We start from the raw sequence: 27,461 nt of genomic DNA on the forward strand, positions 1-27,461 counted from the left end.
TCTATCTCATGTAAAACATGACCCCTTTTTTTTCATTCCTTAATTTTATTCAGCTTGATTGACCATTTAATATAATGTTAATATATAAAGTGTGACACTTTCTCCCTCATTTTTTCTTGAAATCTAATGCTGCTATCAAATTTAGAATGTGGAAACAATTCTTGAGAGATTTATGTTCTAGTTTAAAACACAATGTTTTCTTGCTTTATGAGATTTTAATCTTTTGTTGTTTTGTTTTTAAACATTTCATCTTTTAGTTTGTTACTTTAAAGAATTGAATGACTGTAAAAGAACAAATACAGTGTATGTAGGAAAACAACAAATCCTCTCACCAAATCATGCAACATAAGCTCCTTTTTTCTCCATTTTTCTTTTCCTTTTCTTTTCTATTGTTCTTTGGATTCTTGTCCAGCAGTAACACATTACTGAACATGTCACAGAAGCCCTACAGTGTCAACATGCACACGGCTTTGTTTAAGCCTTATTTTTAGTCTTGTAAAAAGAAGTGAAATGATTGATGTCCAACTACTTATTTCTTTTAATTGCAAACCCCTCAAAGCTTCTCCAGTTGTCTTTTGATTTCCAAATTATGACACACATATTTGTGAACCACTGTTGTTTTTGTTAATTCAAATGTGTATAAATACAGTACATCCACATTTCTTACCATTATAAATTACAATAGAAAGATTAATTTGTTCTGAATTGCTTCTCCTGAAATTTAAAAAGCATGTTTCACTTTGAATTAAAATATAAAATTTTCCTTTTTTTATTTCAGAAAACAAAACCCCAAATAATTTGTAAGAATATTGATGTTTCTGCTTAGCTACCAGTAAAACTTAGGAAGTTAACGTCTACCGACTGGACATTGCTGCATAAATTGCAGTGAACACTGTTGTCTGGATAATTGGAGTAAGATGCCTTTTCAGTTAAGTCACACAGCGGCGTAACCTCTGCTTCAGATCAAAGAGCGTCTTCTGTGGACCTGGGCTAGTTGGAAACTCAAGAATATGTTAGCCCACTGGGGTTCTAACAGAAGTAAAAGAAGAGAGCGGATGGGATGCAGTTTTGTTCAGATTTGTTCTGGCTCTTCTTTCAAAAACAACACTAAATATCAGCCAAAAGGGTTAAAGTTACTGAAAAAAGACCCATAAAAGAAATTTGTCTCTGCTAATCTCTTGTGAAATGTATTTGAGAAATTAATGGTCCATAACTATACCATGGTTCGGCTGAATACTCGATTCTGATTGGCTGCAGGGTGTGGATTAAAAAGTGATAATCCACATACCACACCTAAAAAAGATGTACCGGTCACATCGGCCAAATGTTCTTCATCACTGCGCTGACCTTAACGCCAGATGGTATTTCAATTATTAACATTTTTTAAATAAACAAAAAAATCATGGGGTTGTCATACCTTATAGTTTATCACAAGAACGAGACAGTAGAAAAGACGAGGGATTTTATAGTTTACTTTAACCTGTTTGGTTAATTTGGCCATTTTGAAGACTACAATACAACAGAAGAGAAAGAGAGAAAAGAATCAAAGAAAAAGAAGATAAGACACTTCATGGAAGCAACGCGTTGGACGTTTTAGGTGTCTGTGTTGTCTATTAATTTCTGATAACCGACACCTCATTGGTTATATCCCTTACTTAATTCAAATGTCTTTGTCTGAAGAAAATGGTGAATAGGCATTGTGTAATTTACATTCATGTGCAAAGTCTAATTAAATTCCACAACAATTTTTTTGTGCAAGTCTCTAAAGCAGTGTGGAGGACTAATTTTGCCCAAAATGAGTGCAGCTGTAAACTAAGCAAATGATCAAATATCCAGGCCCTTCGTCTCTAGACGTCTCCTCTGGCTCCTCCTGCAGGATCCCATCTGGAGGTCTGCTACCAGCAGCTGGTGTTCACAGTACTTGTCTGGGAGGCATTCAAGTTTTTCCCCTCAGTTTACTAGTTATGGAAAAGTAAGTCACTTGAAGATATTTGTGTAAATATAATATGTTACGTACATCGATAGCATAGTCTTCACAATTGTTCCTACGTCAGACTAAATGCATAAAATGGCATGTAAACATCAGTTATTGTTGGTTCCTAAAGCAAAACAATCAATACAGAAAACTACAGGTCATGTCAAAGAATTCTGGAAGTTGTTCCCTGCTGTTGGAGAACAGAAAGTGTAATCGGTAGACTTCACCCCCTAAATCCTTATCAAAGAATTCTTTTGGCAAGCATCAAATATTTTTTTTTTACATTTTTAATACTCAGAAAATTGTGTTTTGAATTTGTCTTTCATCATAATAACATACAGCTGTTGTTAGGAGTTTTATCCAAACTTGATATAGGTTTCATTATACTAGGCTCAAATAAATGAGTCACTTAGAGTCTAATTGAAAGCCAAGATGTTGCAGTGAGTAGCCTTAATGAGTTTCTACTAAATATAGAAACACATTCACAGAAAAGTATGAGAAACAACGTTAATCTGGTTTTCTATCAAGTTTTCTTTTTCTACTCTTTATTAATTCCTGAAAAAATGTCCATCTCTAGAGTGTAGAGCATTCCCTGGAGAGGATGAGTTCTAATGCTCAGCCACCATGAAAGCTGGTGAACCAACATGAAAACCCCTTTTTATGTTGAAACCTCACTGTCAGCACTGCCTATTTATGGCACTACATTGTTTCCAACTAAAATACTTTTTTTTCTGTAAGCTATCAAATCCTCAAAAGTTTCACATTTAGCAAACAAACAGTTCCACAACACTATTCTAAACAAATTTACACATGAAGCATTGCAGTCTACCTATCTGTGCTATCACTAACTCTTAAAAGCTGGAAAATCCAAACCACCTCATGTGTGTTCAAATAACACAAGCGTACTTACAGAGATGATGGCAGCCAGAGTTTCAACAGCCCCTGTGCTCAATGTGATATAGGGTAGGATGTTTTCAGCAAAGCCTGCTTCCCGAAGGATCCCATTAGTGTAGTACCAGATCTGCAATAGAATAAATCAACTTAAAACCACCTTCCTTTTTTTCTTTTACCAAGATCACAACCATTTTTTGTTGTTTTTCTGTAAAAGTAATCAGTAATTTAAAAGGACATTTAAAATCATATTTTTCTCACAAAAGTAATATACTGCTTTATATTTAAAAAACTTATTGCTTTAACTATTAGTGCCATCAGTGTCTTCTGCTTTGTATATAGAAAATCATGTTGACAGTGGTGGGACTGTAAAAACTAATCAGTCTCCTTCTTATGCTAGGCTATTATTTGCCATGCAAGCCTAGGAGAAGGGAAGTAGGTCCGATGGTTGGCCAACATTCATTACCACCTAAATGCACTGTAGCACAGTGGGAGCAGGATGATTAAATGTGGAGTACTGTAGAAAAAGAAAAGCCCAATGTCCACAAATCCCCACAAAGAGACACAAAGTCCCTCTAATTTGAGCAATAATCTTTCTTGCTTTCCTTAAGGAATGTTTTCTGTGGTTTCTGAAACAAAGCTAGTTCACACGGTGAGACACATTGATGAACTTATGAAACACATGTGGGTTTTTTTCACAGGTCACTTCTGCAGATGCAGAAAACCCCCAGGGAGGGGGGGTGTACTGTGTGCTGCATGCTGACACACCTGATCCATCTCCTAACAGGCAGTATTGATGTTCTTGTCACCAAAAAGATACTAATGGGACAGTGCATGTGAGCAGTCAGCAGGCCTCCTGTTAAAGTGCCAATAAAATGTTTATGCATTATTGTCAACAAATTGGACCTTTTGGTGTAAGCTTGTCTCACATTCTTAACAGGCTTTGGAAACTAAATTAAAAACAGTTTGAGACAACAGTGAGAATGTTCTTATCTTGCTTAATTTGTATAAGGGCAAGAACATATTCAACGTTTTTGCATCTCAAGATTGAGCCCATACAACTCATGCCAGAAAACGGATAAGTTGTGTAAATATTCAGAAAGATTTTTTTGGAAACTACCTCATAAATTCATGGTCACAAGTCCTTGCCAAGACTTAAAGCACAGTGGGATTCAACCCCAACTCAGAGCTGGAATTTAAGGAATGGCTGTCAATTAAATGTACGCCATGTCTGCCATGTAAAACCTGCCATCTGGCTTAAGCGGTCATTCCTCTGATGGAAAAATCGTGAAAATAAATTGCTCTTGCATACAGCAGATATGCTCACAAGTCCCACTCTAATCTCAAGCTTTTGGTCACACGGTTAAGTGATGAGTCACAGATGGCACAAAATGTCAGTATGGTAGCTGAAGTATTTACTCCAGGGGTGTCCAAACCTTTTGCAAAGGTCAGATTTGGTAAAATGAAACGTGTGAGGGCCAACCAATCGGCCTGCATTCTCTGAACCCTTATAATAACATTATATGCAAATTCACCATTTCATGACAAATGTGTTTTGCACTGGAATGCTTTTCCTTTTTTCACATTGAACAGAATTTTATCTAAATAATTTTTTTATCTCAGGCTGCACGGTGGTGCAGTGGTTAGCGCTCTTGCCTCACAGCAAGAAGGCCCCCGGTTAAAGTCCTGGCTGGGGGACATGAAAAAACAACATCAACAGGGGACCTTTCTGTGTGGAGTTTGCATGTTCTCCCCGTGTATGCGTGGGTTCTCTCCGGGATCTCCGGCTTCCTCCCACCGTCAAAAAACATGCTTCATAGGTTAACTGGCAACTCTAAATTGTCCATAGGTGTGAGTGTGAGAGTGAATGGATGTTTGGTTGTGGACATTCTACCCTGCGACAGACTGGCGACCTGTCCAGGGGGTCCCCTGCCTTCGCCCACAAGTGGCCGGGATAGGCTCCAGCAGCCCCGTGACCCCGAAAGGGACAAAACGGAATAGAAAATGAATGAATGAATAATGTTTTATCTAAATTATTTTAAATAAATGTTGTCTAAAACCTTTTGGCAACATTAAATGCAAGTTCAATTGAAATGTTACATATTATTCACTATTAAATGCTTACAGTAAAATTCTAGTTTTAAATCATGTGAACAGAAAAATAACACCGTAACAGATAAATGTGTGCTTCTTGTTTGACCATTCAGGCTCTGAAGGCCACGAGTTGTTGCATGAGGTTGGTTTATACTTCATAGAGATCAGCCGTCGCATCAGTCCTAACTAGAGCTGCGCTGTCTAAGTCATACTAATGTGGGCTGGTTTTGCTAGCAACTGTCCATGAGAACTACCATGACCTTCTAAGTGGCATTTATACTTTTTAAGCGATTGTCTTCAGCCTTTATTTTTAAAGACATCTGGATCATACACTTATCATACACTGCATCTGCGAATGTGCAGGTACATGAAAGACAAAGGAGGAGTGGTATGTTCATCCACTAAATAGTGGCAGGCAATACGGAGGTGGAAAAAAACTAAAATAAAAAAGGGTTGAATAACATTTTCTAGTGGTGCAAGATATGAGATTTACGATATATTTTTCTAACTATTATAACTTCCTCTATTTTCTCTCTAGTTGTCAGCTCTCTGTTAGCTGTTAGTTGTGTGAAGTTAGCTATTTTCTAACTTCTTCATTTAACTTTTCATTATCTGCAGTGTTAAAAAGACATTTTTTCTGGACAGAGTTGCTACGTGATCCTGTACTCTAATCACTCAAAATAAACCCAGGTTAAATGACCCAATTTGCATGCAGTTGCACTTCAGTTTTAAAATTCCAGTCGCAGGTGATGTCCTCAGCAGGTGTCACATTTTGCGATCGGGAGGATTCCGCTATGATGGCCCCATGGCGATTACAAATCACTTTGAAGTATAAACAAGGTTCACAACGGCTTATAACATAATTTAGCCAATCCCAATCAAGAAATCATAATTGAGGGCCGCATATATGACGGAAGCCTGTGGGCCAGTGGAAATGTGAACCCCGCATTTGGCGAATTAGCCAGACTTTGGACATGCCTGACTCACTGTGTTTGCCATACCACAAATTTAACACAACAATTTGTCTTTAATAGACAAAAAATAATAATTCTCCAAAAGGTCAATTCATTCATTCAAGTCATCAAGGACAAATCGTTAGTTAAGCCTTGACACTGTCAATAATTTTGATTGATTTAAGCTAAAGTTCCCACTTAGCAACTTTCACAAAAAATCAATACATAATAAAAATGAAATCCCACTATAGCAAAGGAGGAAAAACTGTTTGGACAACCTAAAGTATTTCACTATCAAGTGAAACAACTGCATCATCTTACAGCATTGAGGCCGCAGAGCTGATAGCAGGCCATTGTGATGATGATGGTGATGAGCTGCCAGCGAACAGCTGGACTCCTCAGCATCTGTAACACTGAGACAGTGTGTAGGTTGTCCTGAGCTCGAGCCTCCGCATGGACTTCCTCCAGCTCCTGGGACACATCCTTCTTCCCCAAAAATCTCTGAAAAGCTGACACACAAACGAGCATGGCATTAAAAAATATCCAACACGCAGGAACCACCAATAACAGCCATCATGCTGAGATCAAAGTGGAGATTTGTTCCATGACAAATGAGAACATTGTGCATTCTCACAAATTGAGCTATTTGTTGAAACCAGAACATCTAATTAGTCAACCTGACAAATCTAAAGATGCGTCCTGCAGTTCAACAGGATCCCTGGTATCTTTGCAATCAAAAGTCTCTCTGTAAACCTTGAAATATTTACAATTCTTTGAATTCTTTATGCTCCACGATTGAGCACTTCTGATCAAGCAGCCAAACAGAATGTAAATGTTTTTTTCTAAAAACAGACCAGAGGCTGAGATTCAACATTCAGCAAAAAAAGAAATTAATAAGTAAATAAATAACCTCAATTTGATTAATATTTTAAAATACTTTATTGATCTCAAAAAGGATACATGCTTTATAACATGCTCTGGAGAAGCCTTATAAAAACATTTTGAATTAATATGAATGGCACAAAAGGAATAGGTAAACACTTTTCCTTGATGTCAGGATAAATGCTCTATTGGTATATTGTTTGCTTTCATTAAAAAAGTCAACCGAACTTTACATCTTAACTCTTTAACAACCAACTAATGCAATATTATTTATTGCCTTGGGTGAGTAATACACACAATCAATGAATGAAAATTTGATTTCAAAATGTGTTCTATTTTTTTGAGCAGGCAAGCTTAAGGGTGTATTCAGACTGGAAAAATCATTTTTTTCCCGGATCGAGTCCGCTTAATTTGTTTTAGATCGAGTTCCAAACCTTGCTTTGGTCTGTATTCAGACCGGCATCAAGCGGCCCATTCTGTTACGGACCAAAGCTTGTAAACAAAACCACGTGACTAAAGATCTCGTCAGTCATTGGCCAGAATCTACGAGGGCGGGTGAAAACGACTAGAGAAAGACGGACGTGCTGCGATTTACAATCCTTATCCGGACAGTTAACTTATTAAAACTTTTTATGTCGATTATTAGTTTTGAATGTTAGGAACAACACTTTTTACTTGTTACTTTTTTACGGTGGAGGCATCCTGCAAGAAGGTTACTGGCAAGAAGACGAGTCGTGTGTGCTTTAACTCAGAGGATGCTAACAACTGCAGTGATGAGGAAGCATCAGGGATGAAGGCAGGCTGCCAGGTGTTTATGACATATAGATTTGTGGGAAAAACAGTGAGAGGCAATGTGCGTAACGTTAAAGAGGCTGCATTCATCCGACCACATTTCAATGAGTTGCTGTGTCTCATCGCTGTGATGTTAAGTTATGGCATTGTTTTGACAGAATTCTGTTATAGAAACTAAAAGGTAGTTTCAGGATGAAGTCACAGCAGTGCAGCGCAGGTGCCGCGTAACAAGACACAGAAAAGCATGTAAATAGGATTTTTAGCTGTGGTAAAAAAAAAAAAAAACGTTCTAACAAATAAATAGTTGGACCATTTTTTTGTGTTTGATAAAATGACAATAGTTACTTTACATTTGTCCGCAGCTCATTGGTTGCTACATACCTACCCTGTTTACATCATGTGATCACCAGCTACGGTGGCCATTTTGCTTCAGTTGTTCCGCTCCGGGAACAGATTGTGTTCAGACTGAGGAATCTGAGCGAACCAAAGCTCACCTCGTCAGCTGGAAACCAACTGTGTGCAGTCTGAATACACCCTAAGAGTTTTTTTGTTTACAGCTGCACCAAGTACTAGATCAGGGGTCGGGAACCTTTTTGGCCAAGAGAGCCATAAACGCCACATATTTTTAAATGTAATTTCGAAAGAGCCATACAATAATGTAGTGTCTCTTTACCACACTGAGGCATGGAGACTTAACCTCATTTAAGGTTCTTTATTCTGGTTACTGCAGACCGCAACAAACGCCGTACAATTAATTCAGCAACTCCTCAATCTCTCCCGCAGAGACGAGAGCGCTTCTCCCAACTTTATATTCGCTCCTGCCGCGTCAGCCCTCCCATTTCCCTTATTCGGCCCACAGCTGAACCCCATTGGTCCAAACTACCTAACAACAGGCTGAGCGACAGAACTGAGGGCCAATCAGATCTCTGCTTGATGCGTTCATGAACTCCAGAACTTTTAACGCGGCCCAACAGTCATCCAACTCAGTCCGCGACAATATGTTTAAAACTAAATATACAAATGAATGTGTGCATTTGATGTAAATTCAACACTTTTAAAGTACAATAAGTCTGTGGATTCTTTTTAATAACATTGTTATGCTGTTGCTAATAAATGATGAGTATTTTTCGTGGTAGTTTTGCTGATGGTCTAGTCTGGTTGATACGTGGTGAGTAACGTTTCTGCTTCATGCAGGCGTTGAGACTTTAAACGTGATCGTAGGTCTGAATGTTCTTTAGATGTGACAAAGACTGCTCACATGCAGACGTGGAGCCAAACACACACTCACACGCTGCAGTGAGTGACGGACAGCGGGTTTTATGTTATTACAATCCCTGCGCGTTTCACCTGCTGCCTGTCCCCACAACCCCTCAACCCCACTATCTGGTTTCTTCTTCACACCTCCCGTCCCCGCAACTGCGCGCTCTTTATCAGAGACGGGAGCGTGCAGTTTTGGGCACGGCAATTCACAGGTTTCCGGCTGGTACAAACTCTGTGAAATAATAGATAATAGTAAACTGATAGCGCTGGCACAGATTTTCTCTCCAAGCACCGCTACTACTGCGCGCCTCTGGCATCGCATCGCGCCCGAGAAGGACTGGTCTAATGAAAAAAAAGTATAATTAAAGATTTGTCTGCGAGCCACATGTGACCATCAAAAGAGCCATATATGGCTCGCGAGCCATAGGTTCCCGACCCCTGTAATAGATGAACAAAGTTAAGAATTTAGAGGTTATTAACAAAAATATGAGAAAACCTCCTTTTAGCTGTTTACTCTTTTCAAAATAATATAAAACCTTCATCTGAGTTTGATTACCGGTAATTACTTTTAGCAGATTTTTATTTCGATCAGTTTCAAGGTATTTCATCAACCAATGTACTTTTTTTTCACTAACCAAAAGGCAACAACAATTTTGTCTGTTAATTTTAGACTTTTTACGTGAATATAATAAAAATCAACAATAAATGCTCAAATTGCACCTACAGCCTTTCTATGTAATTAGACACAAGGTTTTCAGTGTCCTTCCAATGCAACTGAGTGTAATGTGAAATGATAATGCTAAATGTGAATATTTTCTAAAGGGCAAATGAGCCATTTTAACAATTAGCCTCATTTACCTCTCAAAGGACATTTGTGAGAGCATTAATCAAGGCTCTATAATTTACAGACTCAAGCACCAACTCTATCACTTCAGAATGATGAGGGTTACAAATGCTAAGAATTTTGTCAACATTTGTCATAAAAGGAGAATAAAAAGTAATTAAAAAATGCTGATTTAATTTGGGTCATCTGTTCTGCTTTTTGTTGTGGTTTAGGATTATGAAATGTCAAACCTTAAGCAAAATACCTTTATGTTGGCAAAAACAAAATGGCAGAACAGAAATGTAATTATTATCTAAAAGTACCCCAGAAAGCAAACCTACACCAAAGCATTCTCCCCATCACAGCATGTTTGAAAGTCAAGTGAAGGTCAAAAGGATTAAGATTTAAATCTTTGGAAGAAAGGAGTTACCCATAAATCTATGTTTTTAAAGATGTTGTGCATTTATGCATTAATGTCCAAATATAGACTTGAGGTTGTGCAAAATACAACATAATGTGAAACAAGCCAGGACAGCTCTGAAAATAAAGGCCAATTCATCTTTATACTGAGACAGTTTCAAAGGCTTTGTGTTCCAACTTTTCCGTTTGTTTGTGAGATGGGAAGTTTCAGGTCCCAGAGAGATGACAGATTATTGTTAATAGCATTCTCATAAATAAGTACGGCAAAAAAAAAGTCAGCATTTGTATTCAGCACTGCAGCAGAGGAAGGAAGAGACGGAGACAGACTTAATGATAGATATTATTGGCCTTAGCTGCCCTGGTAAACAGGTTCAAAGTTGCCTTGTATGTTTCTGCTTGCAAATCTAATATGATTTTCAGTGTTATTACATTCTACTATTGTCAGGAATGTGTAAAGATATATGCACATTTTTCTGAATGGTTGGAGAACACTCACCCTTCCTTCAAATACATAAATATGGTAAGACATCAGTCTAGAATGCACTGTGGTACAATTTTACTATATCCAATATGAATATATGCCATACATCACAGAGCATTTTTAAAAACTTTAATATTTATCTTTCCTTTGAGGTTTACTCATTTATTTGTTTGTTTCCACACTTATATGTTAGGGTTAGGAATGAGTCACTCCTCCAAGGGGAGAAGTTTCAGTGTTTTGTTCATTTGAAAGGGAAGAACAGGGCGTGAAATTAACTCACAAATCAGGGTCAGCTGAGTTTGCTTTGTTAAAGTGAGGAGGACAGCAAAGTCAAAACGTGAGACTGTCATACCCTCGCCTGTTGTTAAAAGCTTTTGGGAATGAACAACAGAGCAGGACTGTGGACAAAAGGCCCCCTCAGTGGGTGGCAGCACATTTTTGGATGAGAGATGGGGCTGTAAAATATTTTGATTGCCAGGCGTCATGAATGTGTCAACAGTGCATCAAATGATGCATAATTTAACCCTTGTACTATCCTAAGCACTTTAACGTTGGGAGTTGGGTCATCCAGACCCACTAGACAGTGCTCTGAACCTTTTTTCTTCAATGGTTTGTGATCCTCACTGGTGTCCATGGATTACATGAAATCTTTTCACCTTTATCCACCTTTGTAATGGTAGGGAGAACACGTCAATGTAAGGGTGGGGTCATCTAAGATAGCACAGGGGTTAAAGGGTAGCACATAATGAAACACTCAACTTCACTTCATGTCCATTAGATGCAAAACTTTTTTCAGTGAAAGTTTCAAAAAATGAATTCACCATTAGAATATGAAAGTCCCACTTATAAACACATGGTTCACTTTGGCAGCATGCTTGCATCTACACAATATATATACCGTACAGACCAAAAGTTTGGACACACCTTCTCATTTAAAGAGTTTTCTTTATTTTCATGACTAGGAAAATTGTTGATTCACACCAAAGGCATCAAAACTATGAATTAACACATGTGGAATTATATACATAACAAAAAAGTGTCAAACAGCTGAAAATATGTCATATTCTAGATTTTTCATAGTAACCACCTTTTGCTTTGATTACTGCTTTGCACACTCTTGGCATTCTCTTGATGAGCTTCAAGAGGTAGTCACCTGAAATATTTTTCACGTCACAGGTGTGCCCTGTCAGGTTAAATAAGTGTGATTTCTTGCCTTATAAATAGGGTTGGGACCATCAGTTGTGTTGTGTAGAAGTCAGGTGGATACACAGCTGATAGTCCTACTGAATAGACTGTTAAAATTTGTATTATGGCAAGAACAAAGCAGCTAAGTACAGAAAAATGACCATCATTCTTGAGTGGCCATCATTCAAAGCCAGTGACAGCCACTGAGACAGCCACTGAGCTGTTACTGGCTTTAATTCAGAACAACAGTAGTCAATAGGAAAGAAACCTGCAGAAAGCTCTCCCACCTGTGATGTTTGTGCCAGAACCCATAGCAAAAAATCTTGCCGCACAAAAAAAAAATCCTAATGTCCAACTTAAAAGCTGTCAGTGTGAACTCGGTTCAGAAGTCAAAGGAAAGCACTGAGAACAAAACTAAAGGAACTGGAAGTAAAAATGATATATGGTCGGCAGAGCAAAATGCCAACATTTACTACTGTGATTCAAACATTTTGTTTTCAAGTTGTTATTGTTTTTTTTAATAACTACTAGCTATATTGCTATCAAGAATGCAATATTAGTTAATGATTATTTTTTTGTAGGCCAAGTTAAAAATGTGCGGATCAAATTTGAGATTGTGGGTAAATAAGATGCTTCTATCCTGAACACTCAAGTCAATATTTTTGCATCTGAAACTAACAATGTCGTGAGCAAAAACTCGCAAATCACCCAACGGATCATGATTAATACTACCTGTATCCCGAAATATGGGAATTTCTTTTTGATTTTACCAAAACATTTTAAAACACATCTTAATTCCAATTTTTACTTTTATTTCCTGTCAATTCTTTGATGGGCTTTATAGGGTTAATGTCCATATTTTTGAATATCCAAAATATGTTACCCAACCTTTATGGCACAAAATAACTCCATAATTGTAGACCTGTGTGTTCCCCTGTGGAGAAGACTCACATGTTTATGTTGTCATACCAGAAAATTCCCTCTGACAGAAACAGTTTTTGTCAGTGTGCAGAGATTTAGAGGTATACATTTTCTTTTACACATACACCCTTTTTTTCACTGGTTTGCAATTGGTATTGCAAAAGCGCAAATGTAACTCTCCACTTGCAGTTGTTTTATTTTAAGGTGCACAAGTTTTCTTTGCACAAGCATGTTTTGGCATTCATTTACAATTACAAAACAATAAAAAAAAATGTAGGTCACTTTAAAAGCTAATTCTGTGTGTTCTTCTAAAGTTTAAACAACTTAAATGAACAAGGGGAAGCTAATAGATGGATGAGGTATCTGTCCTCAGTGCACACTTTCAGTTGTATTTTCTCACCAGGTGGCCCTTTCTAAAACAGAGCTGGCATGCCTACCACAGCCAAGCTTGTTGGTACTATGACGGCGTCAGCAGGGGGTCTGACCCAGTCAGGGAAACGTAAACCGGCATAGTGGCACATCTGTTAATCTCATTCTTTATCTGCTAATCCCTCTCTGGTAAAACCCCCATTTAAAAAATGAGGCAGTCTTGGCAGTCATCCTAAACTCTATCATTATGCCTCTAACACTGACTTCTAACCCATAGCACTGACTGGCTGCTGTTTACATAAGAGCCATATTGGTAATACAATTACTCTAAAAGAGCTGGTTTCACCTCACCCACTAACTGAAGCAAAAAATGCCATACCTGATTACCTCATTCATGTAATTTTTGCCACTATAATCACCTTTTTTCTTTTAATCCAGTTTGATCGATTTTTGTGTGGTTTTCCAATTTTATTCAGATAGAATATTTATGCTGCACACTTACTTTGTAATACTGCACCAGTCAAACATGCTATTTTTGGAGCTACTTCTCAGAACACACTTATTTTCCCATATTCTCAAAGAAGTAAAGTCTCCATATAAATGCCAATACAACCACAGATATTATGGAAGAGTTGATTGGTGAGAAATCAAAGTTCTAGTTGTCTCAAACAGTGTCAAATATTCACACAACTGAAAAATAGGAGATCAGTCAAGAAATAGAAAAGCATAATATCAAAAATTAGTGGTCTTTTAAGGATTTTACCATTGTGTTAACCCCGCCTTTATCCAGAGGACCATCTGAGCATACAGCACAGCTCTGTTAACAAGAACCAACAAGCTCAGGGCACTTTTTAAGCACACAGCACTAAAAAGCTTTAAATGATGCTGTAAATTTAAAATCCCAGCAGGATCATATTATTTTTAAGAAACTAAAAAAATTCTGTCAAGAGAAAACCTCATCAAACCTTGGAACTGAAAGGGCTATATTGATGTTTATTTGGCTAAATTGTGTTCTCCCAATTAATGTTTAAGAATAACAAAGGTTATTTGCTATTTTTAATAACAAGTTAAAAAAATCACCGGGTTGAAAATAGCAAAAAAGAAGAAAGAAAAAAAAATAGCAAAAAAGGACTATCTTGAATTTGGATGGAGACATTTAATTTGATCTACCCTGAGCCATGTGGTGGGAATATCAATACCCTGTCAACAAAGAGGCAGAATGCAACTGCTGACTTATTAGCTTCATTAAAAGAGTGAGTGAACAGGAAAATCCCACAAGCTCCTCTAAAATGTAGATATTTGTGGTGCAGCCAAAGCAGGGGATTGAACAAATCATATGCTGAGTTTAAAAAGCTCATCTGAGATAGATAGTTAACAAATAAATATATTTACTGCGGTGCATAATTACTATGCAAGCTAAACTCAATATTTAAGGTAAATTATAATAAAATGAACCTGGGGAGTGCTGAGTGGTACAAAAATTCTATAAATCTTTATTTCTTAATATTTTTTATTTATTTCAAGTTAACATTTTCCTAAGCCCGTGTTCTTTTTTTATTTAAAACAAAAATAATGTTCTACTTCAGAAAACAGGACAAATGCATTTTTTAACAGCGACTGCTTTAAGGGTAACCTTAATGACATGCACTTTGTTCGGAACTTTGACATTTATTGGAAAGCACGTTCTTCACGGTTTCTAATGGGAATTTCTTCCACTCATAAATCAAATGGAAAGTCATTTTCAATTGACAATTCAATATGTAATTTTTTCATGGAACTTGAATATGTTTTCTACTATTGTGGCAAAAGAAAGAGGGTTGGGGTGATTGATCCATCTCCATCTTCCACTCCCCATTTGTCCTGTGCAAGGTTAAGGGGATACTGGAGCCTATCCCAGCCAAACCCAGTGACAGTTTGCTGTTCTATTGTAGTGTTGGAGTAATTGCAGGTTAAATTATCTGTGAAAAATAAGGTACTTGAGAATAACAGTATCACATAACAGCTGCAAAGGCAAAGAAATCTCAGCAGGAAAAGGTAATGAACACAAATTTTCCACATGAAGTTTTAAAAAAAAATCATGTTGAAACTTTAACTTGCATTACTTTTTTATATCTTCTAAATGTTTTGTGCACATCATATAAAACATGTAGACATCTTTCAGTTACTTTAACATCAGTGTGACTGACTGAAGGCTTCTGAGTGACTGAAGACTCCCAACTTTGACATTTTTTTCTCTAAAGGGAATTCCTGAGGTTGAGGAAAGTTCAGGTGGGTAGAGATTAGGGACATAACCCAGCATAGAGAATCTCAGAAAACAGATGGAGACTAAAAGCAGGTCATTACGATGTGGGAGCGGGTTGGCACATTGAGCATACAATGACCACACAAAATAAAGACCTGCCAAGCTGCAGCTAGGTCTGTGCGGTAGACGGAACGAAAACAGTAGAACTCTGAGTGTGTTTTTTTTTTTTGCTAGGCTACTCTTGAAACTACAATAAACTAATGATGGACTCAATTCAGTAAATTTCTCATAGCAACATAACAAATAGTCTAGGAAAAGTCACTTTGTTGAAATACATCACAAAGCAGGAAAAAGAAGTGTTATGATGCCATAACAAATGCATACTTGTCATTATGAAGTTATTAATGAGATAAAAGTCAATTTGCTAAAAAGAAAATGCCTAATAAACAACACGTCTTTCATTCATGTAGCAACCTGAGGAAAAGAGACAGGATTATGGGATGCAGTTTTGCTCAGGCGGTAGAGCAGGTCGTCCAACAACCTGAGAATTGGCGGATCGATCCTTGCTCTCCCCAGCCAGCTGTCACCCCCTGAGCACTGCTCACCGCTCCCCCCATGGGATGGGTCAAAATGCGGAGAAGAATTTCCCCCATTGTGGGATAAATAAAGTCAATCAATCAATTATTATTATTATAATAATTATTAATTCACTTCAGCAGGTCAATAACTGATTCACTATCTCTAAATTGATCTTAGGAATTAACAAACAGGCAAGTACTAATTACGCAATTAGAAAGTACTCAGTATGAAGCAGAACTAATTTGAAGGTGTACAAAAAGAAAATGCTCACGGGTAATCATTTAGTAAGCAGTAATTACTTATGAGCCTCTGCCATGAGACACTGGGACTGTATGGTTGGTAGCTGATCCCCAGCTTTACTGATGGAAGACAAAATGCAGCAACTATAAGTAATAAGTAATGGAAAAGTAATAGAAGTAATGGAAAACCAGCTGTGTTAAAACAAAAATGACATAATGGCAAAATGAGTTAGACTGAATTAAGTTCTAATTCATTAGTAGAACTGAAAATAAAGTATGTTGCTCTTTTGAGAATTATTAAGGGGCCTAATAATAATTTATGAACTGTGCAATCATCCCTGAGACAGGCTAACCATTTTTCATAATTGTTTTTTGACCACAAGAATTGCTTTCATACTAAAACTAGTTAATGTTTTAGTTATGTGGTCATTAAGTAAAATCTAATTAGCACATACACGATTACCAAAAATATTCGCTCACCTGCCTTGACTCGCACACAGTAGCTTCTGGTTTCTTACAACGCACCAAAGAAAAATGCTGTCAAGTGTTACTGTTTATTTAGGGCATGGTAAGAGGTATGAGTCTGTGAGAAAGTTACTAAATGCAGAAAATCTAATTTCAAATTTCAGATCAAATTTCACAATAATAAAACGTATAGCCAGCAGAAGACTATTTTGATGACAACCAAGTATCAAAACCCAAAATAAAGAAATACAGATCATAAATGTGCTGGTGTCATTGACTAACTTATCTCTAAGCGTTTCAGCCTTTAAAGTACGAGTATAAGACCAGTTCAGGCACTAGCGTACTGAGAACAAGCTGTTCTTGTCTGGCACTCTGTGTCAATAATAGGACACTGCTGTGCCTGCCCACAAGGTCTGTGCCCATACACTACAATTCTCTCAGTTGCAGCGCTGCAACACATGCCAGCAGTGCAGAGACACAGCTCCATTCAGACTCGTCCCAGCTAAACGTTGGCTGGCAGCAGCAGCAGAGATGATTTCAAGGGAATCTGGGTTGCTTGTCCTTTAACTAGAGAATCTCCTGTGTGAAGCATAGCCACTTGTTCTGTGCAGGAGCAGAACACTAGAAACGAGCATTTTTAAGCAGAAGTGCACTGTAAATGATCAAGACTTGGGTTTATAGTTTGACCCTAAAATCAATGCTCACAAAGATTAGTTACTCTGCTAGAATGACACTTTTTTAACTCCCAAGAGATGACATTTAAAACATTTGATCATCTTCAGTAAATGCTGAAGACAAGAAAAATTCATTTGCTGAATAGAGCCACAAAGGAGACATGGCTACACAATTAAACATTAAATCAGTAACAATTTTTGGACTAATTATCACACATTATAAAAAAAATATACCTAAACTTTCAGTGTCACTTCATATTTTTTATAAAATCATAATTAAGGTAAAAATTAAACTACTCAACTCCTCAAAATAATTCAAAAGATCTTTCTCATAGATAAGATGTGTCATTGTGAATTGCTGTGCAAAACCTATTAATGTTCTTTTTTAAATCCAAAAATGTTAGGTTGTACGTTTCAATCAGAATCTGAATCGAAAGAATCTTGGTCATAACTGATGAACGAAGTCCCATTTATAGTCTTGATGACGAGGCACACACACTGATATTCAGTGGAATAATAAAATGATCCTGCAGCTTTAAGATTAGAAAGCAATTGGGGTGTTTGTAAGGGAAAAAGAAGCAATGTAAATTAGAGATTTGTGGAAATTAGCAACACATTACAGCTACAATAAAAGCAAATCATTTAACATAAAAATAACATAAAAAACGTAGGAAGACTTTTTTGCATAACAATGATACTAATGTTTAAAATGTATGAAACACAATTAAAAATACAAAATAAAATGAAACAGAAATGAAAGAGAAGCTTGGTGTCACTCAATGAGTAACCTTCTATTCCATCATGAAGAAAAAGAGCAGAGAAATAAATACGTGTTTCATAAACTCACTCAACTCAACTCAACTTCTAATCTGTTTTCTGGAGCTTTTTTTTTACAGTGTCAGTCCTCATGGGCAGGAAGAAGTTCAGATATGGTCAGAAAATTGGATGTGGCGACATTGGCCCAACCAGGACATATCAGCTTAAAAATGATCCAACATGTTATGTTAATGCTAGCTTTATTAGCAGGAATAATACCACATTATTTCCGAAATATGTAAATTTCATAACTGGTTAGATTTAGTAATTTAAAAGAAAAAATGTTTGGGCTTCATTTAAAAGAAATACTACAAAAAAGCTTTATTAGCATGTTAGCTTGTGCTGAATCTTCTTCAAACAAAGGAAGGAGGAAAAAATACATACTTTAATATGTAACTATGATGTTTAAAATCTATGTTAAACTTGTGCATTTTGCCAATGAAATCATTCCAGATGGCTTTTATTTATTTATTCTCAATTTGTTGAACCAACACTATATTACAGTCCAGCATGTTTAATCCATTTTGTAACCATTAAAAACACTTTAACCTGAGAAGCTGCATTTTATTTGGCCAATTCCTGAAACCCAGGAACATGTCTCAGGCATAAGGCACAGCATTTTTATTTAAAAACCTTGCTCAGGTTTTTCATTATATCAAGCAAAACCAATTATTTTTGGCATGTACTGCATGGTTAAGCAAAAACAATGCAGTTTAAAAAAAAAAAAAAAAGAGGGACTCTTTACAAGTGGGCGAGCAAAAGCTATTGTGATGTATGCACAACCCAAAAATCACTAGTGCATTTCAACAATATATGAAGATTATCTTTTTGTTAGAGTGGGTTATAATCCTTAAATGCATCTTTTTCAGACAGTGCCATATGTTCTTCATGTGTAAAATACCCTTTTCTGCTGCTTTCTCATCCCTCTTTTCCATCAGCAGATATCGAGGACTCTCAGGGAGGAAGGGAAGCACGCACAGCTGTAGAATTGCAGGAACAGCCAAGAAGGAAAACAGGAAGTTCCACCTGGACTCCTGCAGAAGAACCATCATCAGATCAAAGAATTAGAAATGAGAGCAGAACATCTTGTTAATCAGGGGTAAATGATAAAATACACAAATCTTACAGCATTAATAAAAAACTGTAATGAATTTGTGTGAGCAGTTTTCCATTAAGGGATGTGATGAGTTACTGTCCAGAAAACAGGTTTAATAAGTACAAACTCAGTGTGGGAGATGTGGTCACAAAGAAAAACAAAATTATGTCTTAATAATTGGTAAAAAAGTTGTGCCAAATGTTATTTAGTTTTACAAACATAAAAGTCTATTGAAACTTTTAAAGTTTCCATCTTTAATACAAATCAATTATGCAAAGTAATTAAAGTTGAAACAAAACATTTTGAGTATGAAATAAACCAATTAGGCAATGGTTGAATGCGACTTTACAGTTAACTTTTTCAGAAAGTGTTGCTTTTATTTCAGTAATTTGGATAAAAATTCTCAAAATCAGATATAAAAAGCTGCTGTTTTTGCTGAAAATCTTACACATGCAAAGAGAGTTTTTCCAACTTTTAAATACTTTGAAGGACACAAGCTTACAGAACACCAATGTACTGCAGTAAATGATGTCTGCACAAGTTAATGCAAAAAATCCAGGAAAAATCTTGTGGTTGAGCAGTCTCTTGATATCCCAAGAAAAATGTCTGTCAAGTTACGGACGGAGTCATGTCACACGCGTTCAAGAACCCGGGTTCTTGAATGTGAGTATAGCCCAAGGTGTTCACACTGGACAAGCAGTAAAGAGCTACTTCTTTTCCTTTACATATCCTTTACTGCCTCATGTCCACCACCTACAGTTGGAAGAAGTGCGGCGCAAAATGTCGAAGCGGTGCAAATCTCGCAAATCCTGCCCCTGGATTTTTCTTTCACAGTTCTATTCCAATAAATGGAAGACTTGATGTCGTATAATTCCAGCCAAGCACAAACCGCAAATATTAACTTCTCCTCCATGATCAATGTTCAAATGGTTGGTTGGTCATGAATTAGAGGGGACGCCATCCATACGACACTTCCAAATCCAAGTCCCTGATTGATCAAAGTTCGACCTCATTTAACTTTCAAACCACGTTCCATGACTGCGTGTTTTGTATGTTTTGTTTGTGTGCATAGATACACGTAAACAAGAGTTTTGACCGTGTTTTGATTAAACACGTGTATATGAAACGCGCATTTACACGTGTTAAGGTAGAAAGTGGTTGCTTGAATGTGCGTTGCAGAGGTGGTATGAACATAACTGAAGTCTTGCTTTGTTGGATGCTAAAGGATTCATCCATATGGCTGCAACACTTAAAGTGATAATGTGTTGAAAATCATTACAATTATTAAGGACAGATGTAGAACAAAGCAAAAAACATCTTTGCTTGGCAATTCTCCTGTTTTAAACTCTGTCCTTCCTAGTTTTGCACTAGAAAGAGATTTTCCAAACAAAACCACTAAGCAGAAAGTGCTTATTTGACCGAAAAATCACCAGAATTAGAGTATTCATACTAATATGTATCCTTGGAGCCGGTTTAGCTCGTGCGGAGCCGGTTTAGCTCGTGCTGGTTTGCGGCGCCTTCCGTCCGTGAAACCAGGGTTCGACTCCGGGCTGCTCCCTGTTCCCTTCTCTACCTCTGTGCCGGTTCCAAGCCCGGTTTGAGAAGGTTGCGTCAGGAAGGGCATCCGGCGTAAAACATTGCCAAATTTACCATGCGACTTGTTCGCTGTGGCGACCCCTGATGGGAGAAGCCGAAAGTGGAAGAAGATACTAATATGTATCCTTCATCAGAAGAGCAGGCTTTAAAGATTGAGAGTGGACGACAACATTTTGCTTGTGGTAAAAAAAACATTCTATGACCTCTACAGGCAAGTAAAATGTCAAAACACAAATAACTGAAGACTCTGACATCCAAACTTCAATTATGAGGAATAAAGTTGCAGCTTTGTTAGTTTCCACACCCAGCACTCTTGTGTAGCTGTGTTAAAACACACTGGTAGCAAATATTCTGCACATTACCAACAATTACCATGAAGATTCATGCCAGGATGCACAGTCCTGCTTTTCAACTCATCCAGTTATAGTATTTGTGAATCAGCAGACATTGGAAGGAAGTGCCCTTTGGATAAAAAATGTCAGCTCCTAGCTGGAAATGAGTATGACTGGAATTCAGATGCTTCATTTTGATAGATGAAAAGACACTACAGTAATACGACGTCTGATATAAAATCAATCAAATCAAACTTTATTTATAAAGCACTTTTCATATAAAAGTATAACACAAAGTGCTTTACATTAAAAAAAAAACAAAATAAATAATGTAAAAACAAGCATGAAAATTAAAATAAACAAAAAATAAGGCCCCTCTCACCGTACCTACACACAATCCCCCACTTGTTTCACACCTCCCAACCCCTCAACTGATGGGGAAAGACAATGAGAAATAGGCGAGGCACGAAAACAAGATGTTGGAAATGCTAATAATTGAAACATCCCTCTCTGTGAACAGCTGCATAGCCATATATGAATAAAAATCCTAAAGTTAGATGTTATGGTTTATTTTTTTTAATGAGCAAAGTCCATATTTACAAAATGGCCAAATGTGAAGTTAAATTTCTATTTCTGAGTGTGAGAAATGTGTTCTGCATATCTCACCCATCTGCGACAGAGTCTCTAGTGTCCAACTGGGAGGCACTGGGTCCCATTTTTATATTTTGGCACAACGTGAGGGCAAAAACTCACAACATTCTAAATTCAGCACAAACACTTAACTCTCTAGACCAGGCAATATTCTCTAAATGTTTTTGAGAAATACCAACAATTTACTAAAAATGAAAAAAATTTGTATGAATAGCATTTTTCATAATATAAGAGGTTTCACATTGTGTGATTAACTATTGCAAACAAATATGAACGCTCAGAATATATTTTAAATAAAAAAGAACTACACCAAAAGAATGACTTCATTTTCCAACACTTATAATTTTGTCTCCTTAGCATATTTTTGATATGCATAAAAAATAAACTAAGAAAAGAAAACGTCAGTGGTTTATTAAAACTAGACTTTCTACACCTGGAGTACCTTGAATTTCTTCATGCATAAAACAGTAGACGGGCTGTGGGGGACTTACTTACACTGAGCAGCTAAATTATCTTTTCTCACCTGAACATGATTAAACAAAGCCTTCATTCATCTGAAAGATTTTTTGGAGTTCTTTGTTTGATTTATATAATCAAAATCTCCAAGAAACGCTGTTTTCCCTTAATTACTTTTTTCTGGTAAAGTGGGAATCTCTGTACTAATCCAAAGTCCCATATTTGGTTTTAAAAAGATATTTCTGAGAAGCTATAGAAGATCATTATCACTTTCACTTTTTGTCAATGACTTCCATCTGCTACAATTAAATGGCACCTGATTTACTCTTTTAATCAAACAGGAGGTGGCGAGTCTGTTCTGTATTAATATGATCTAACAATCAAGGGTGGATCATGACAACATGGAGGATTGCAATGGGTTGGAGAACTGAAAGTCAATAAAAATACATTCAGCTTTTTGAAAAAAATGCAAAAATGTAAACCCCTATTGATCACAAACAATAAGTCCTACAGCTGCGGTGCATGATTTTGATTCATTCTGATCACAAAACTCCAATACAAGTAACAGCACAATTTAGCTTAAAATGTGGAAGCTCCTTCAAAAAAACTGCATAACCTTAACTTTTCAGTGTGCTTTTTAAGACATAAATGCATTATCACAGTAAACAACTCATATTTGTGTATTCTAAATATCTTTTTTTAAATATACAGCTTAAAAATAGTTGCAACAATAACAGAAAAAATGTCAAAATATCCGGTATTGCCTTTTTTTTTGTTTTGGCAAGAAGAAACTGTGAAAACTGGTTAAAAGACCTAAAACAGCTAATCAAAAGCTTAAAGAAAAACCTAATGAATCCTGCGTTTAAGCGTTATATTCAAGAAGCACAACTTCCTTTATCTATCTTTTTCTGCTTGACTCTCATGGAGGACAGATGCTTTTGGATCAAAACCGGACTAAAGGACTCAACCAATAGAACAAACAACTGCTGATACCCAGAAGAATTTTACCTAATCAGACTCCCCTGAGCTGAGATCTGCTGCTCTTGGCTCTACCAAAACACATTCGCTTCTCCAGAGTGTAAACAGCAGCTGTGTGCAAACGATGACACTTGCTGCTGATCCCGTCTTTCTCCCCGGCATTCCCACTACTTACCCCTCCTCCTGTGCATTGTCTGGAGATGCGACTTGCAGCTGGACTCTTGGATTGATCCACAGGCACCCCCCAACCCCCATCCATTGAGCCTCATGTACTGTGTTGTTGACTGCACATGTGCTTCTGTGTTTAAATGGTGTAGGTTGTTTTTCTTGTATCTACACATTGTAGAGAAGCAGAGTTGAGTGTTGAGTTGACTTCTTTTGTCACTGATCCCCCCCCCCCATATTGTAAACCATCTACACCCACGCTAAGCAAGGTGCACCTAACATGGCTGCGCCTCAACCAACTTTGAACTGTACGTGTAGTGGAACGACATTTCGTATGTCAGTATAAGCTGTTCATATGACGATAAACCTCTATTCTGTTCTGTCTAGTGTGGTTTTTAACTGGGTCAGAGTTTATGTGACTGTCCCATCGGCCCTGATCCCATCAGCCTTGGCAATAAATCATGAAGCAGAAAGCCCAGATCTGGCCAGAGGTAAGAGTTGTTTACAGTAAAACACACAAAGAAGACTAATGGATTGTAGCTGTATTCCATGCAGTTTGCCTCTCAGCATTTCCTTCCAACAATGCTTGAGTCTGTGCATCGTTGTCATCTGAATAAACATAAAGGATGTATCCTAGCTCTGATGTCTGTGTATGTCATGGGGGTTATTGTGACGAGTTACTTCACAGACTCAGGTTAAAAATTGGCATGTGGATCCTATCTGCAGTGTATCCAATTATACAAGCCAATGTTCCTTATGTTAGGTCAGTCTTAATTACCTTACCTATGCACCATACAAAGTAGTTAAAGCTAATATTTATTCCCCCGGCTACTGTTAGCTGGAGCACATGAAAATGCTTCTCTGATTTTCATTACAAACAGTCCTACCTGTATCTATCAATGTTTTTACATTTTAAAAGCACATATAACAGTGCAAAAGAACTTAGTAAAACAATGGTATCTCTTTAATGAAGTTTTTTTAGACACTAATACACTTTTGTGGGTACTTTGTTTTTGTCGAACAAGAGGAATTATCTGTCTTCTACTCTTAGTTGTGTTTTTTCACACAACTGAAGCCTGGTTTGTGACAGCAGAACCACAACCTTTGAAATACTGCAGGTGGGCATCTGCCAGGATCAGAAGAGAAGCCATATTATCCTTCGCCTGCAGCTGTTTGTGATGAATGTCACCTTCTCTAAGCCTATTTTTCCTGATGGTCCATCAGAAGAGCAGATTCACAGTTTGCCCTCACAGGTGTGCGCTGTCTCATTCGTAAAATATTAAAGGAACATTATTTACAGTTTTGAGGATGCTGCAGCCACCTGGCAGGAAAGGCTAATGCAGGCTGTTTATAAGGATAACTTTTTTATAATGTTTAATGGTTTAAGCGACAGCTTCTGCACTTTTGCACATTAGGGTATGTGCTGTGATCTTTGATGCATACCTGTAGTTGCCACGGTTATTTTTGTCTGTCCATGTGGATCAACCAAACTTTTAATGAAATAATTTATCTCTGCAGCGATAGAGACATTTGTTCTGGAGGGTAAAACATCTGCTTGCAAAAAAAAAGAACAAAAAATAATTTCCAGGAAGATTTTTTTTGCCACACTTTTTGTTTTAAACTTCATTTTTACAAGTGTTTTGTTTTTGGAGCATCCTGCTTTACGTGAATTAATCAATTATTGCATTTTTCCATCTGGTTGTAGCTAAGTGTATTTCTGTCAGGAACTGGTGTTGGAGGAACCAAAATGCAGGAGACCCGGCTTGGTGACAGAAAATAAACATTTAATAAACAAACTGAAACATGACAAACCTATGAGGGGAAACAAAAAGGTGACAAAGTAGAAAAGAGCAAATGACCTGACACTGTTGAACTGAAAACCAGACACGTATATACACTGAGGGAAATTAACTAAATGAAGACCAGCTGTGAATGAAAAACCTGGTTCTGGTGTGACAGACAGGGCAACTCAGAACATGACCAAAACAGCACAAAAACCAAAGTAAGCAACAGAACCCTCACAATTTCTATTTGCTGTGAGAACTTTAGACCAATCAGACACTAAGAATCAAAAGAAAATACAAAAAAGACCCACTTCAATTAAAATTGTGCTTTTTGGTGTTTTAACCTGTTCTTATAGAATTTTTCAAATGATAGAGGACATGTATAAAAGAATTTAAGATCAAAACTGCATTTCTTACTATCTTTTATTCAAATCGGGATGAATCAGGAACTGATGAAAAATGCCATTTAGGAAATCTCTCAGTTGTGACAAAAAAACTGAAATGGGTGGGTCGAAGTCTCCCTGTTCCACTTCAATTTGAAGAATCCACTTTCAGACAACTAGATCCAAAAACGTCTTTGTTTCCCTTCTCTGAGCTGATAGCTCCAATTTTCCTCGCCCTTTTTGTTGCACTGGTAATGTTATGTTGGGGTTGTGAGGGGCTGTAAGCTAGTGAGTGTAAACAAAGAGATAATGGGATGTCAGTGGAGGCTTACTTCCGCGCCAACAGTCCCGCCCACAACTTAGTGGCAAGTTCCTCGTGAACTCCTGCCACGCTGCACAAACTCTGTCCTAAAAATGACAGTTGTTTTTTTGGTTTTTGCGTTTTACATTATAATAATTATAATTTAAAAAAAGAACAGGAAATGCTTTTACAAGAGATCAAATGATGATTAGAGTGGGAGTTGACATTTTAATCTGATATTTAATGCATTCATTTTCACTCACCAAATTTTTGTCTCCAGTCACTCACAATTTAGTTTTTAGGTTGACTTTTTTGGCACTCTTGGAAACTAATCTGGAAACAGTTTGAGGAGGGTTTGGGACCAAAACCCAGTGATGAATGTATTCATTGTTATTTTCCTCATCGAGAACGAGGGTCTAAGGGCAGAGATTCCCAGTTAAGCTTAGTCTGTTAAGTTTAATTTATCAATCAGAATATTTTTTAACTGGTTTTCTGATTTTCTAATACCGATGTGAAGCCTGTTGAGACAACTGAGTTGTGACATTGGGCTATATAAGTAAAATAGAATTAAATTGAGACTCTTGAGAGAAGATTGTCATTCAAAGTCTTAGGCATGTTTGAAATCCTTGCTACAGTATTGAAATACAATTCCAGTCCAAACACACGCTTCAGAGGTCAGGTCATCGTTGTAACTAACAAATGGGTTATATACTGACTAAACCTTTAACACATAACTTCTTGACTATTTACGCAATTAACGAAACTCCGACGGATTCTGAAGTGGAGGAAAGCAGCTGTAAAGTGTTGCATATCTGCGCTAAGTTGCTTTTCTCCGCCTCAAAATCTGTTGGAATTACGTTAATGCATTAACAGTTGAAGAGTTAAGGCGGATCAAACAATGTTCATTTAAAAAAAATTGCACAATCTGTCAGTTGCCACAACACTGGGGGATAAATCCTTTATTTTTCAGACATGAGGTGCACCCGATCATGAGGCGAAAATATCAATGAATGGTCTATTGTCATAAATAGTTGGCACATGACAAAACAGTCAGAGGATATGACATCACTCTACTACCCAGAATGCCTGGAGGGGTCAATAACCAGGCAATTTGTCAGAGGGGTGATGGGAAGTTTCTAATAGTTTCTTGCTTAATGTGTATTTGTGTGCACCTCTTTTCTATGCATAAAGCAGCCTTTGCGAAGAGTGCAAATCAAGAAATAAGGGGTGTGGCTTTTTACATTTGCAAAGTCGTGCTAAAATATTTTGACAGAATTTTAAGTGCTGTATACCCCATTAAATCAGTTCAGTGTCGTTTAGCACAACCAAAACTCATAATAAAAACACAGTCAATTGTTTTGAAAATTTGAGAAATTGAAGTATGCCTCATGGTCCAAAAAATACAGTGCTTTGTTGCCAGAATGCAGCACAGCATCGTTTTACAATTTCTGCAAAATTTTAGGAACCCCCATCATGGCCACAGGTTTGGGTTGATCAGAGATGGATTCAAATGAGAAATCATTACATTCATTTCTTATATCAATACGTTATGAATGTATGTTTGCTTTACCCTTGAATTTATGTTGCATTAACAATGAATGATTGACCCAGTGATGCTCACAAAAATGGAACATAGAATGTCTTTCCTGCCTATTTAT

The 27,461-nt window shown here is 37.1% G+C and overlaps 1 protein-coding gene across 4 annotated transcripts in view; it reads right to left on the reverse strand.

Annotated features, from left to right (window-relative positions):
- slc2a9 (solute carrier family 2 member 9) overlaps positions 1–27,461 on the reverse strand; it is a 152,704-nt gene that overhangs the window by 88,100 nt on the left and 37,143 nt on the right. For all 4 annotated transcript variants that reach the window (XM_011475095.3, XM_011475092.3, XM_011475093.3 and 1 more), the window contains exons 7-9: positions 18,963–19,095; positions 6,235–6,422; positions 2,886–2,996 (exon numbers count right to left, since the gene is read on the reverse strand). In XM_011475095.3, coding sequence (XP_011473397.1) covers positions 2,886–2,996; positions 6,235–6,422; positions 18,963–19,095 — 432 coding nt within the window. The remainder of the gene's footprint in view (positions 1–2,885; positions 2,997–6,234; positions 6,423–18,962; positions 19,096–27,461) is intronic.

Source organism: Oryzias latipes, chromosome 5, assembly GCF_002234675.1.
Source record: "Oryzias latipes chromosome 5, ASM223467v1".
Classification (NCBI taxonomy): domain Eukaryota; kingdom Metazoa; phylum Chordata; class Actinopteri; order Beloniformes; family Adrianichthyidae; genus Oryzias; species Oryzias latipes.